The sequence below is a fragment of the Protopterus annectens genome, chromosome 3.part1 (genome assembly GCF_019279795.1).
Source record: "Protopterus annectens isolate FY-2018-M chromosome 3.part1, PAN1.0, whole genome shotgun sequence".
NCBI lineage: Eukaryota > Metazoa > Chordata > Ceratodontiformes > Protopteridae > Protopterus > Protopterus annectens.
The window spans coordinates 734,023,286-734,037,458 of NC_056732.1; the positions used below are offsets into that span (position 1 = coordinate 734,023,286).

General features: G+C 40.5%; 2 protein-coding genes across 2 annotated transcripts in view; both read right to left on the reverse strand.

The window, feature by feature from the left end:
• The window catches only part of LOC122798278 (fibrocystin-L-like), a 399,773-nt gene that overhangs the window by 373,854 nt on the left and 11,746 nt on the right, over positions 1-14,173 (reverse strand). The window contains exon 3 of the mRNA XM_044067090.1: positions 4,926-5,016. Within this exon, the coding sequence (XP_043923025.1) occupies positions 4,926-5,016 (91 nt within the window). The remainder of the gene's footprint in view (positions 1-4,925; positions 5,017-14,173) is intronic.
• Positions 7,127-14,173, reverse strand: part of LOC122797719 (fibrocystin-L-like) — a 184,003-nt gene continuing 176,956 nt past the window's right edge. Inside the window, exon 11 of the mRNA XM_044066250.1 lies at positions 7,127-7,165. Within this exon, the coding sequence (XP_043922185.1) occupies positions 7,127-7,165 (39 nt within the window). The remainder of the gene's footprint in view (positions 7,166-14,173) is intronic.

Genomic DNA, 14,173 nt, shown 5'->3' on the forward strand with positions numbered 1-14,173 from the left:
AGAGATTGCCTCTGAGTAGGCGACATGCGATGGAGTAAAGCTGGAGTTTTTTAAGACAGTCTGAGTGAGGCATCTATTTGAGGCCAGTAATCCTCTTTGTGAGATATTTTTGTGGCCTTTCCAGTTGTTGTAGATGTCTTGTGAGGTACATACCAAAAGGGGCGTTGTACTCTATAATGGGTCTAATAAGTGACGAGTAGAGGGGGAACAATGACCTCTTTTTTTCTGGATGAGAAAGCTTTTATGATGAGGTGTGCCACGTAGAAGGATTTCCTGGTCATTGTGGTGATGTGATTATCAAAGGAGAGACTACTGTCCACCTGTGTCCCAAGGTCTCTTATCACACTTTCGGTGTTAAGTAGACTACTGCCTATGTGGTAGTTCATGGGTACAGAGTTTTTACCAAAGGGGATGACAATGCACTTTTTAGCATTGAGCTTGAGACCATGGCTTTGACACCAGGCATCTGTCTCAGTGAGGCTCTTTTGTAGGATGTCCACATCATTAGGAGTTCCGATTATGGCTCCTAGTTTGCAGTCATCTGTGAATTTAGTTAGCCAAAGACCTTCTGTGTTAGCCTGTACTTCAGAGAAGTAGATACCAAACAGTAGAGAACCCAGGACTGAACCCTGTGGTACTCCACTTGTCACTGGTCTGAAGTCTGATTTGGAGTCTGCTACTTTCACAGTGTGGGTTCTGTCAGTAAGCCAGTTGGCAACCCATCTTGTGACATAGGGATTTATACCTTGTTTAGTGAGTTTATCTATAATTCCAGAGTGGGGATGGTGTCAAACGTCTTGGCGAGATCTAGATAGGCTGTGTGAACCACCTTACCCTCATCTATGGCTTTGGTGACTACTTCAAAGAAGTCTATCAGGTTTAGGAGATATGATCTGCCTTTTACAAACCCGAACTGTGTGGGGTCCAGAGTTTGGAGATCTCCAGTGTCTTTGTTTTTGAGTTCCATGATGATACGTTCCATGGCCTTGCAGACCAGGCTAATCCGGCAGTAGTTCCCGGGGTCTGCTGTAGCCCCCCTTTGTGGAGTGGGATAACTGTCACGGTGCACTATTCAATGGGCACAAAGCCTGAGGTGAGGCTATGATTGAACATGGTACTTAGGTGGGGTGCCAGTTCATTCTATAGTTCATGTAGAAGGCAGCCTGGGATGTTGTCAGGTCCCATAGATGCTGTGTTCTTGGCTTTGGAGAGTGAGGTTTTTACATGTGCAGCCGTGATTACAGGATCTTTGCATTCTTCCGGTATAAAGATGGGCCCTTTAGGGGGTGAAAGGGGGGTAAAGTTAGCACTGAACCTATCTGCCAGGATGTTGGCAATATCAGTTGGTTCTGTATATTTAGTGTCATTGTGTTGTAACTCAGAGCAGATCTGAGTGTTGCTACTGAGATTCTTGACATAGCTATAGAATGCTTTGTGGTTGCCTTTAGAATCAGTGGCGATTTTGTTTTCATAACTAGCTTTGGAGGATTTTATGAGGGATCTCAGCTTCTTATTGAGGCTGACCAGGGAGTTCCTCCAATCGTGGGGTTTTACTCTTTTTTGCAACAGTTTCTTTCTTCTGTTGTAGAGTTTGTTTATGGCAGAAGACCACCAGATTGGCTTCCTTTTTTTTGGAGGATAGCATCTTGGTTCTGTTAGGGATAGCATGATCCATGCACTCCTGTAAGTGCTTGTAAAATGCATTTGTGTAGGATTCAGCAGTCGTACCTCTATTGTCCATCTGCATGGGTGTCATAAAGTTTGCCACTTCTGTCTTAAGAAGCGTGAAGTTGGCTTTGGAGAAATATTTTACAGTTGTTTTCCTAATGGGGGGGGGTTGGGAGCAGGATGTGAATGTCTAGGGTGATTAGCTTGTGATCGGCTCTGATCAACGAAGAGCTGACCTCTGGTGTGGAACATCGGTCACCCTTGTTAGTGATGACCAGGTCTAGGATATTGCTGCCCCTGGTGGGGGTGTGGATAAGTTGATCCAAGGCATTCAAATTGATGATTTCCAGAAAACATTGAGCAAAAGAGTTGGTACATGAGTAGTTTTCCCAGTTAAAGGTAGGGTAGTTGAAATCACCCATTATTAGAGTGCTGGGTTGTACCTTAATATTTTCCAGTGTATCAAGAAAAGAGGAGTGGGAAACCTGGGGCATGGTGGGGGGTCTGTAGCAAGCTACAATCTGGATTGCGGTTTTGCCCAAAGTTAGCTGAACTTGGATAATCTCGGGTGCATTATGCTGAGCAACTAGCTTGGAGGTGTGGATATCCTTAATGAATATGGACACGCCTCCACCTTTAGTATTAAGGTCCGGGTTTGGTGGCCGAAAAGTGTGGTATGAATTACAGCCTGGTAATGCAGGGGTGCTCTCTGGAGCTTTGAATTAGGTCTCTGTCACTGCACGGATGTCAATGTTCTCCATTTTAAGGAGTGCCTCGAGTGAGCGCAGTTTGAGGTTTAGACTTCTAGCATTGAGTAGCATTACCCTCAGATTTTGCTTGCTTGTACCTGCTATGGTGGTGAATTTGTTATTTGAACCTTGCCTAAAAAAGGCACTATAGAGGTGGCAAGAGCCTTTGCCAGTATCTGGAATCCCAAGGGCGACAGGTGTAGGCCATCTCTGGCAAAGCAGCGTGGTTTGTCGATCATGTCATCCCAGGCAGACAGATACTGGATTCCCTTAGAATGACACCAGAAGCTTAGCCAATTGTTAAAGTCAGTTATTTCTCCTTGTACTGTGGTATCATTCTGGGTGATGGCAGGATGCTAGTCAGGGCTAGGGTCATACCTGCCTGGTCTACAAGATCGGAGAGCTCCTCCATGTCTCTTTTCATGTAGTCCAGGGAGGTACATCTCAGGTCATTCACACCAACATGGACAATGGCAGAGTCATATTTGTACTTGTTGTGGAGTGACCTGAGTGCGTGCGTTATGTGTCGGATCTTGACACCTGAAAGACAGCTGACAGTAACCTTTTCCTTGTTTAGCCTGGTGAGTGGAACATCAGTGTGCCTGACTATAGAGACACCTATGACTAGAGTGTTGGGTACGTTATGCCTTATGGGCTGTAGTTGAGTGTATGTGGGCTATGTGTCATTTGTGTTGTGTAGGGGGGGGGGTGGAGGTTGCTTGCATTTCTGCTTTGGCGGTCTCGGTTGTTCGGGCAGATTTTTACTGAGAGCGTCCGTGAATGTAGGTGTGTGTTTTGTGCTTATGTGTGTGTGTTTTGGTGGTGTAGGTTTTAAGGGACTATGTGATGAGTGTGGTGCGGTGCAAGTGTTTACCTTCTCCTCTTGACTGTCTCGTCCAGTCTTTGGTGAAGAGAGCTTTGCTTCCAGTTTGGCTATATAAGAGCATCTCTCACAGGTCGTAGTGTTGGGGGGTAGGAGGAGAGGGTTGTCTGTGTACATGAGGCAATTGCTGCGTTTTCCCAAGATGCCAAGATTCATCAGGTAGACAGGAGAAAACACCGGGAGCTGACCTTTAGACATGCCTGAATAGGTGCTTATTTATTAAGTACTAAAAACTGTTTTCCTCTAGACAAGTGAGGAAAGTTGAGTGCTGTTGTAATTTGTAACTTATTTAGTGCTTACAATGAGTTCTGAACAAGTGCTTAGCTCAAAGAAACAGATTTGAGTGCTAAAACTAAAAAGCTGTCTAGCTGCAAGGGAAAATTTGAAGAACAGACTTTATGGCGCCAGGAATTGTTTAACCCTAGTTAAGTGGGCGGGGGGGGGGGGGCTCAGGAGCTCATAAACAGTCCTGGACACAGCAAATCTGTATCTGGACAAGACCTGCCACAGGAAAGGGGGGAAGCAAACTTAGAATTTTTTTTTCAGTAAAAGTGGAAATGGAGAAAGCTGGAACAGAAGTTAATTCAACGTTAAGAATCTGAGTGGGTTGGCCTTCACAAGTGTTCTCTATTAGATTGAATGAACTAATGACACTAGACTGGGAGGAGTGTCAGAGATCAAATATACAGTATGGCTGGACAACTGCAAAGCCACCAAGTATAAGAACACCATAACGCTAGGGATGGTGGGTAAATAATTCAAAAGCTGCCTACATTGTCACATGTGTTTACTATAAATACCATAAAGATTTTGTAGGCTACTGAATGACAAAATTCTTCTCTTTCCAATTACCCCTCTCCTTATTTTTATCCTTTTGTACCACCTTAAGGGGAAATGTATTAAGAACTGCTGGAAAGCCAGCTAGGCTATTCAGAGGGAGAGGAATTAAGAGCCATCCCTGACAAGGCAGAGAATCTAAAAAACAGAACATACATAGTATAAATACAAATACATATATATATATATATATATATATGTGTGTGTGTGTGTGTGTGTGTGTGTATGTGTGTGTGTATATATATATGGATCTACTTCAGTTGACCTAACTTCCAATTGCCTGACACTCATTTGACTGAGACAAAATCACCTAAACTTCACTTCACCTAAATTTCACTTGACCTAAAACTCATTTCATTGACTATGAGTACTGGCAGTGTGTGGAGCACTGTAGGGCAATTAAAAGGCATATGCCCTTTTCCCCACTGTAGTGCGACTCTGGAGTTAGAATATATAGTTGGGGGTGTGTGGGGGGGGCAGAGGTGGTGGTAAAAATAAATTATTACATTTTGTCACTTAAATACTATGATGAAAATATGCAGGACTTTAGTAACAGGACTTAAAAGTTCTATTTTATGAAAGGAAAGCATTAAGCACCTGGTTTAAGTCCAAATCATGTCGTTCTTAACTCATAGAGGTTAGGTTAAAAGAAATAAAATGCATGCAAACTGAATTTAAAAAAAGGCTATGAAAATGTAGTCATGGAGATGTGAGTCAGTTAACCATGGATCACTTTGCTATTTTCATTTAAGTAACAAGAGTAGCTTTCAGAGACTGAAGTGACTTACCGGGGCATGGCTCTCCATCGATTCGATAACCAGCTCGTTCAAACCCAGCTACTACATTATTCTGGAGCACAACATTCTGGGCATCACTCACCTGAAGAATAAAATATATCATGTTATGAGATATACTAGAATTCATATAATGAAATATATATATATATATATATATATATATATATATATATATATATATATATATAGCACTCTAATCATCATCATGTTGGTTAGGGTGTTTAGCAAGGTTTTAAGAACACTTTTCCTTTCACTTTACATACATATCCAGCATGAGGCCTACCAACTTTGATTCTCGCCATGTATGCAAATGATACTGTGCTAAATATAGGTCATAAGTCATTACAGTATCTATTTTCTGCCCTACAAAAAGGACTTCCTACTGTTATGGAATTGGTGTTCTAATAACAAATTAACAATTAATTCTAACACATCTAATTGTATCATGGTCTTTGGCACTGTGAAATGGTTGTCCAAAATACAACTGCCCTTATCATGTGACCACAAAGATACATCACTTCCTTTCACTAGACAGCAGAATTATTTTGGCATATTGTAGATAATGCACTTATCTTTCCTAAACCACACCAAACTAATAACAATTGTTCCTCCATATCAACTAATACCTTGATTTTTCTTATCAAACTCCATCTCAGCAGCTGGCAAATATGTTACTCATTGGGTGAGACAGAGTATCCACACTGCTTGGGACAATCTGAAGTGGATTCTCACATTCTCATCCATTTGATGGTTTGTAGGGGATGAAACTTAACATAAAAGGGACATCACAAAGACCTCTGTGGGACCATGCAATATGCTTGTGTAGTGGTGAAACAGAACAGATGCATCAAAACCTGAGTAGCGTTAAAAGCTTACTCCCTCTTGCATAGCAGAGGATGGTACAAATCCAATGACTTCTGGGTTATGGGTCTAGCATATAACTAGCATGTGTCTGATGTTACAAAGGACACATAACAAAGTAGTAGGATGCTTGTCTGTTGTTTTTGAATCTAAGAAAACAAAGACCATAACATATTAAATCTTTATTAACTAGCACACACAAAGAAAAAAAAGGATCAGAGTTGGCTCTGCATTGTACAGGGATACAGCCCCCTGACTGTGATCCAAGTAACCCTGGTTCAGTTTCAAGCCTGACTGCTGGAACAGCTAACAAGGCAAATGATGGAGAGAATGGCTGATGCTGGTTTAAACATTGTTTGAGCTGGGGGAGGGAGATGTATGTACCAGACTTCTAGCAGAAGCAGGAGACATAGCATACAACAACTAGGTCAAGACACCCATGCCCACCAGGCTGTGCATAGTGTAGCAGAGGCATCATTACAACACATACATAAGAGTGTGTATGCACTGTGGCTGCTTCTCAGATATAAGATGGCTGTGGGGATCAGAACAGGGGCCATGGAAAATATTTCCTCCTTCTAAGTTGTGTGGATGAGGAAACCTTCACCAGATGGCTCTCACATGAAACCAGCCATCTAAGAATAAAGCACACTAAGTTAATCTTTGGTGGAGACTGGGGATCCCTCACTAAGGGGTGATGCTGGTTCAAAGTGTCCAATGTACTACTTTGAGTGCACAGATGGATGAGGCCTTCAGGTGCAAGGATTGTGTCTAAGGCAAGTGACTGCAAAAGTGCCAGAGCTCTTGGACATCCTGGAGCCTTCTCCCCAGATCTCCATTCATCTTGAAACAGATTTGACAAATGATAGGACTACTCTGACATTCTCCCATCATCTAGTTAAGGGTCACTTTTTCCCACAGAATTTATTTTCTTTGTAAAACACTCTTCATGTACTTAGACCAAGATTGTGATAGTGCCATAATGCTGGAAGGTATCAACGAACTGCACTGATCTTTCTACTGATGAACCCTACAAGTAACTCTAGTGGAGACAAAATATGATTTCCAGAGTTAGGCTGAAGGCTAGATCTAGCAATGGGTCTGTTTTGTAATACATCTGTCTAACTTACTGCTGTCTGACTACCTGTCTACACTATTCTACCATCCATTTTACCATTACAGAATTCAAAGTAGAACATCCACTCCATAAAGTATTTCGACAAATGGGACTCATTCCCTTTTCCCCTTTGCCTCCATACTCTCAATTACTGTCACTGACATTGCACATTTAGGCAATGGGGATGTTCTTCCTTTACTCAGAGTTAGTATATTTAGCAAGTGGAGGTGTGAGTGCGTGGGACTGTACTTTCCTGCAAAAAAAAAAAAAAAAAAATATCCATTAGTAGATATAGCACTGCAGGAGTAAATCAAGTAGAGGGACATCATGGTAAGGCAGGCAGGTCAAGAGCTGAATCAGCTATAAGGAGTACATGAAAAGACAAGCAGGTAATTCTTAAATAAGCTTATCATTTCCTGGAGTACATCAAAGATCAAAGCCCCAAACTCAAACTCTCTGAGAATGTTGTGGGACTGGCATATTAACACTTTACCTTTATATTCCATTTATGATCTAGCAGACTCACAGGCATGGCTTCATGAATACCTACCGGTTGTACCAAGCAAAATCTCCTGGTGGTATCATAAATGTTTCACCTGCATTTATCCCTCACTTAAACTCTCCTGCCCATGGAGTTGACTTGGTTGAATCTGAGCTCCAATGGCAAAATCAGGTATATATTGCGTTTATACTGTACGCACCTTAGAAAAAAACTGTACTGATTAAATCATATGCTGCAGAGATTTACAGTATAACATAACAATGTATTGTGGATCTCTGCAAACAGGAAGGTGGCAATATTTAAGGCAAAATTGTCTGACCACTTCCAAGGATACACTGTACTGTGATGTCAGCATACTGTACATTTTATACAGTATATATTTTCACATTAATAAACATTAAAGGTGCACTTGTAGTAATTTAAATATACCACCATTTACTATTTATTCTTAAAGTTATACTGTTGTTCCCAAAATGATCATTAAAAGAAGGTAACCTTCCTGCCTTATACCTTTATAGGCAATTTTCAGCAAAGCTTCTAATAAATGTTGAGTATTGTGCTATAGGTCAGTGCTCTTACAGGTTCATAGGTAAGTACTGGGCTAGCTGCCTTTGTGGGCCAGTTTAGGCCTAGCCAGTTTCCCTTTTTGTGTTCAAATTAACCTATTTTATTTGGTTGGAGATTGGCCTTACCCATCCCATGGTTGATAATTATATATAACCTGTAATGAGAATAACTGGGATCATACCATTGATAATTTGATGGGGACCCATGTATGGGATAAAGCATGCCTCTGTCCATTACTAGTACAAGGTGCAGTCCTGGGGCAAATCTTCTGTTTCCAATGCATAGATCCAAGTTGTACTTTAATATGAAGGATGAAGTTTGTTTTATGTTGATAGGGAGTCTATTCCAGAGAAGCAGTATCCTCTGTGAGATATACCTGTCCCTCCAAACAGTTCTATTCATGTTGCAGAAGAGGTCTAGGTCCTTAGACAGAGTATTTCTGATGACATTTGACTTCATCACGCCATGATCTGATCCATAATTATCTGTACAGCCAAAGTGTGCCAGGTGCTATTACATTTTTTTGCACTGTAAATTCTGACTGGTAGTAGGAATATTAATATTTATTGCTGGAAAATTGTTGTGTAGTGTGTAGCACTATAAACAAATGAATTTGGTAAATACCAGCCATTTTACTTACAATTAACCCAGTTATCCTACGTGCTAAGTTCGGTCAGTTTTCGTATGTATGTGTGAGCACAATTATAATATGTAGACATGGTACTTTGTACTTGCTCTGTTGTTAAGAACAGACTATTAGATCATCTGGTCTCTCCATCTGGTAGATTATATGGTTTTATTAGATAAGTATTTGTTGGTGTTTGCTTGATAAAGACTACTGCAAATATATTTTCTTGCTATTTGTTATGTATTACTATAATAGAGTAGCATCTTACAATGCTGGCAGAAGACATAACTTTTGTTTTACTTGCCATTTGTTTACCGGCTAGATCCCACAAGATCCTATTCAGTTAGGTTGTCAATAGTAAGAAAGCATAGATGTGAAACTGAACTGAATTATGAAATGTGACCAGGATATAAGGGATAATTATGTTATTCATTTTATAAATTTCAGGAGGAACTTTACATACTGCAATTAATTGGTACAGTAAATTATTTATTGTATTATATGACACACTACAATACCATTGGTGAATGCACTGAAACTATGTTATACAGGTAGAATATCTTCTCTACACTGTCTTCCTATAAAAGGAAACATAATCCCTGCATAGGGCACCATGTAGCAGTGGCTGACAGAGTGGAGTTAAAAGAACTTGTGCACCCTTTTGCTCTTATGAGGAGGGAGGGCAGCATATGATGTACTGCAAATACTACTGTTTAACATAAATTATGTAGGTTTAACATAAATTCTATCAAAGTTTCATACACCCTTGATATTACTCAAAGTTTTGGGTACTTCAGTGTAAACATTTTATATCTGAATGTCAGACAACCTCCATTTGAGAGGATTTTTATTTACTTACTCCTCTGAGTGATATATTTTGAGACTATTACACATTCGTCTCCCAACTAAATATGAGTATAAAACAAAACTCATATACTTCAGTAATAAGTAAAATTAGTTTGTCTACACATTTCTCCTTCCTTTGGATAAGATATGTATCCTGTTTAACCAATACTTATTTTCCACCTTCAAAAGAATCAACTTATATTTAGCCTGTGCCTTCCTTAAGATTGATGGTTGAAACATACATCGGGCTTTCTGTCTAGAAAATCCATTTTTTTCCTTTTCATTCACTAATACAAATTAAAAAGCTACTACTTCTGCATAGCCTCTCTTTATGAGACAAACTTCCAGCTTAGTAAAAACAACATTCCTGAAATTTAAATCTCCCAAGTTATGTGGCTTAACTTTACCATTCTAATATATAAGCTATTATTGCACCGTGATTAAAGTAAAAAAAAAAAGTTTAACATTTACTAATTGCATTTCTTACTAGTGTATGTGACATGATGTGCAACAAGTAATGTTGTGTGATACTGAATGCTTTCTGTAAATGACAATTATACTATTTTTCAATTTTTATCAGATCCCCCCAATTATTCCTTCATGGTTTTTATCAATTAGTCAAGGGATTTTGGCAGCAGTTGGCTTTTATATAAATGGCATACTTGCTGATGAACCTAGTTTATTAATAAGGACAATTGGTCCAGATTTTTCTTATTGCCTGCCCTAAATAGTAGCTATTGATTACCTTCAGTCTTTTTCTCATTTCAGACAAATAGTTCCCATAGATCTAATGCTATACTTCAGCAGTACGAATTAGGAATTCCAGCTACATATATGCTAACCAATACCGGAGCTTCACATCACCACACCTGGATTACCTATAAGCTAAGGCCACTCATGAGATCCATGAATTATCTCAGGTGGCAAATTGGATTTAATGATACATACTGACTTAGTAGTTGCCCTAGATGCCTACACACATTCAATCCCATTTTTACATGCACATTAAAGAAACAAATAGTTGTTGAGTTGAAATTAATGGGGAGAATAGGGAGGCATGCTCTGTACATACTGAAGTCTAGTGGTTAGCACAGAGGATTATGTTTATAAGCTGTTAAGGAGTTACTTCCTGGTTTAGCATTTTGATCCCCCCTCCATTTGCATACTGATTGACTCTGAGCAAGTCACTTAGATAATGCTCTGGGGCAGTTGGATAGTGCACAAAGTTCCCAAATAGTGTGTGTGTGTGTGTGTGTGTGTGTGTGTGTGTGTGTGTGTGTGTGTGTGTGTGTGTCTGTGTGTGTGTGTGTGTGTGTGTGTGTGTGTGTGTGTGTGAGAGAGAGAGAGAGAGAAGGACTGTGTGCGTGTGTGTGTGCGTGCATATGTGCGTCTGTGTGTTTGTGTGTGTGTGTGTGTGTGTGTGTGTGTGTGTGTGTGTGTGTGTGTGTGTGTGTGTGTGCGCACAAGCATGCAACTACAATGTTTACTAATGAAAACTCTTAAAACTGTCGTATCAGAAAGTAATATCCTGACATGATTGCACAGCCAGCCGTCAAGATCGAGGACAACACTATTGAGTAGATGGAAATGCTCCCCTACAAAACCCAGTTGCAGTGCTTGTTCCTGGATCTGCACCCTTTGGGAGTCTCACAGTTTGAAATTTTTCAGGGTTGTTGTCTCAGGATATTGTTTTGATGTGTGGCAGTAAGTGTTAAGGTTTCAGTAGTAAGCTCGTGCACAGAATTTATATGTGGGTTATGTTTACTTTGTTGAATTATAATTTGCTCAGCAGAGTGAACTATGTGAAAGTCTGGTCAAGTGACCTTCCTGTCAAGCACAGTACATGTCAAAGAATGAAAGTCTGTTGCAGTAGGTAAGCGTATGCTTTGAATGCCTGTACCTAAACCTTTATATTGTCCAAATGCTTAGGCATTAGGTATTGGGAGAGTGTGTGTGTGAGTGTCTGTGGATTAAAGTTAAGTAAGGGGACGGATTCAGTGTTGTGTGGGTGTGCTGATTTGTGAGGTGTGTATCCAAGTCTCTTCAGGAGTGTCAGTGTTTGGGAATCGTTTTTCTAAAGTGTAGGGCTGGGGATGGTGGCAGGGTTAGAGTGAGGACTAACATACATTAGTAAGATGGTGGGGTGGGGGGAGCTATACTGTCCATTCTTCCCAATAAATGCTACCTGATACATTTCCATATAATAAACCTTTTTGTAGCAGTAACAATACTTAAACAAATTAGGTCTAAATTTATTGGTAGGGTTTTGGTTCAGAGATCACAAAATGAAACTTTTCTTTTTGTGGCTTTTTAAATTTCTGATGTTTTTGGGTTTTTGGTAATTTGACAGTCAAAATATTGACGCTGATCATATGTGTTTCAATGTTTTTGCATATATACATACATAGAGAGGACATATATAAAAATAGAAGTTATGTACTTACCATAACGTTCCATGTGAGTTGCTTATCTCGCCTTTATTCTCACTGACGGGTTCGGAGCCGATCCTCGGCTCCGACACGGTCTATAGCAAAGCTCAAGGTTTGCCAGTAGCTCGAGATCAAGCCCCTTATCCCACAATGCACTGCTGGAATTACCTCAGATCTTGTTTGCTGCATATATATATACATACACAAACCTATACATACCCTTTTATGCATTTCTAGCAAGAACACTTCCCAAAGGGGAAGAAATATTGAATAACCACGATGGTGCTAGCCTCTAAATCAACAGTCAGCCAGGAGGGGGAAGGAGGGAGGGACGTGAGAATAAAGGCAAGATAAACAACCCACATGGAACGTTATGGTAAGTACATAACTTCTTTATGTGAAGTTGTTAAATCTCGCCATTTATTCTCACTGATGGGTAGCGTCCCTAGCACCCTCAATCCTGGGTGGCTCATGGGAGTATGTTCTTCAGTACCGTAGAACCAAAGGAAGACCTGTCCCTTGAAGCCTTATCTACTTTGTAATGCGTGATAAAGGTATGAGGCTTAGACCAAGTGGCTGCAGCGCAAATATTGTCAAGGGGCAATTTAGCTTGAAAAGCAGAAGACGTAGAGATGGCTCTGGTAGAATGAGCCTTAGGTTTGTGTGTTAATGGCATGCTCGCATTTTCATAAACAAAGGATATACAATCGGATAACCATTTAGATAAGGTTGTTTTAGCCACTGGATTGCCTTTTCTTGCTTCTGAGAAGGATACAAAAAGTTGGTCTGATTTCCTAATATCCTTAGTTCTGTCAAGATAAAATCTGAGCTGTCTGTGAACATCAAGTTTGTGCAGCATATATTCCAATTTGCTAGAGTGGTTGGTGAAAAAGACTGGCAGTTCAATGACCTGGTTGATATTTGACTCAGAACAGACTTTTGGTAAAAATGAGGGGTTTGTTCTGAGAGATACTCTATCAGCATGGAAAATCATGTAGGGTGGTCTGATAGATAATGCTTGAAGTTCTGACACTCCGCGGGCAGATGTAATGGCTACAAGAAATATTGTTTTCCAAGATAAAAATGTTAGATCACAAGAAGATGCTGGTTCAAAAGGAGGAAGAATAATTTGAGACAGCTTAAGGTTTAAATTCCAGGGAGAAAAGGGAGTTTTGATCGGAGGTCTCATATGAAGAATGCCTTTAAGGAAAGTTTTAGATAATTTATGGCTCATAATATTTGAGCCACCAAGACCAAGGTGAAAATTAGAGATAGCAGCTAACTGAACTCGAACTGTAGCAGCTGCTGCTGCCCCTTCCTTAAAAAGTTTTGTCAAAAATTCCAAAATCGAAGAAAGCGAAGCTCGGAAAGGGTCAATGTTCTGCGCGTTGGCCCAAATTGAGAACCTTTTCCATTTACTGCCATATAATTTCCTGGTAGATGGCTTGTGAGGAGACAAGAGAATCTGTCTTGTATCTTCTGAAATTGAATGAAGCCTGGCAATTAGTGGAAGTGGATTAGCCAAGCAGTCAGTCTCAGAGACTGCAGTGAAGGATGAAGGTCCCCTGACGGGTGAGTCAGAAGGTCCAGAACTGGGTCCAGGATCCATGGATCTTCCAACAAATGATGGTGGAGAAACGGAAACCAAATTTGTCAAGGCCAGTAGGGGGCTATGAGTATAACAGTCCTTCCCAGCGATTTTGCTTTCTTTAAAAATCTGGGTATTTTGGCGCCAACTTTCAAATATAAGGCGTACTAGCATTAACAACAGTGTTCTGATGAAGCCCACTATCTGGTGGGTGAAAGCGCTTAACCATTTATGATTTTCACTAAGTGTATATAGTTCATATTTTCTGTGGAATAAACATTTATTTTTCAATACAGAGGTGATTGGACACTTATTGCTGATTCTTTGGCATTTTTCCTATATTAATGGGAAGGGTGGAAATGCATAAAGGAGAACCGGGGGCCAATTGTGTAAAAGTGCATCTGTCGGGGGATGACCGGGAGGTGGTATTAGGGCAAAGTAGCTTCTGCATTTTGAATTGATGTGGCTGGCAAAAAGGTCGCAGCAAGGCTGGCCCCATTTACGGAAAATCAAGTCCGCAACTTGTTGTTTGAGAGACCACTCGTGAGAGAGTAATATTGCCCTGCTGAGCTTGTCCGCTATCATGTTGGATTTCCCCGGGATGTGCGTTGCTAACAGAAAACACTGGGATGACACAGCCCATTGCCAGACCCTGAGGGCTTCTTGACAAAGGGGGCAAGACTTGGTTCCGCCCTGCTTGT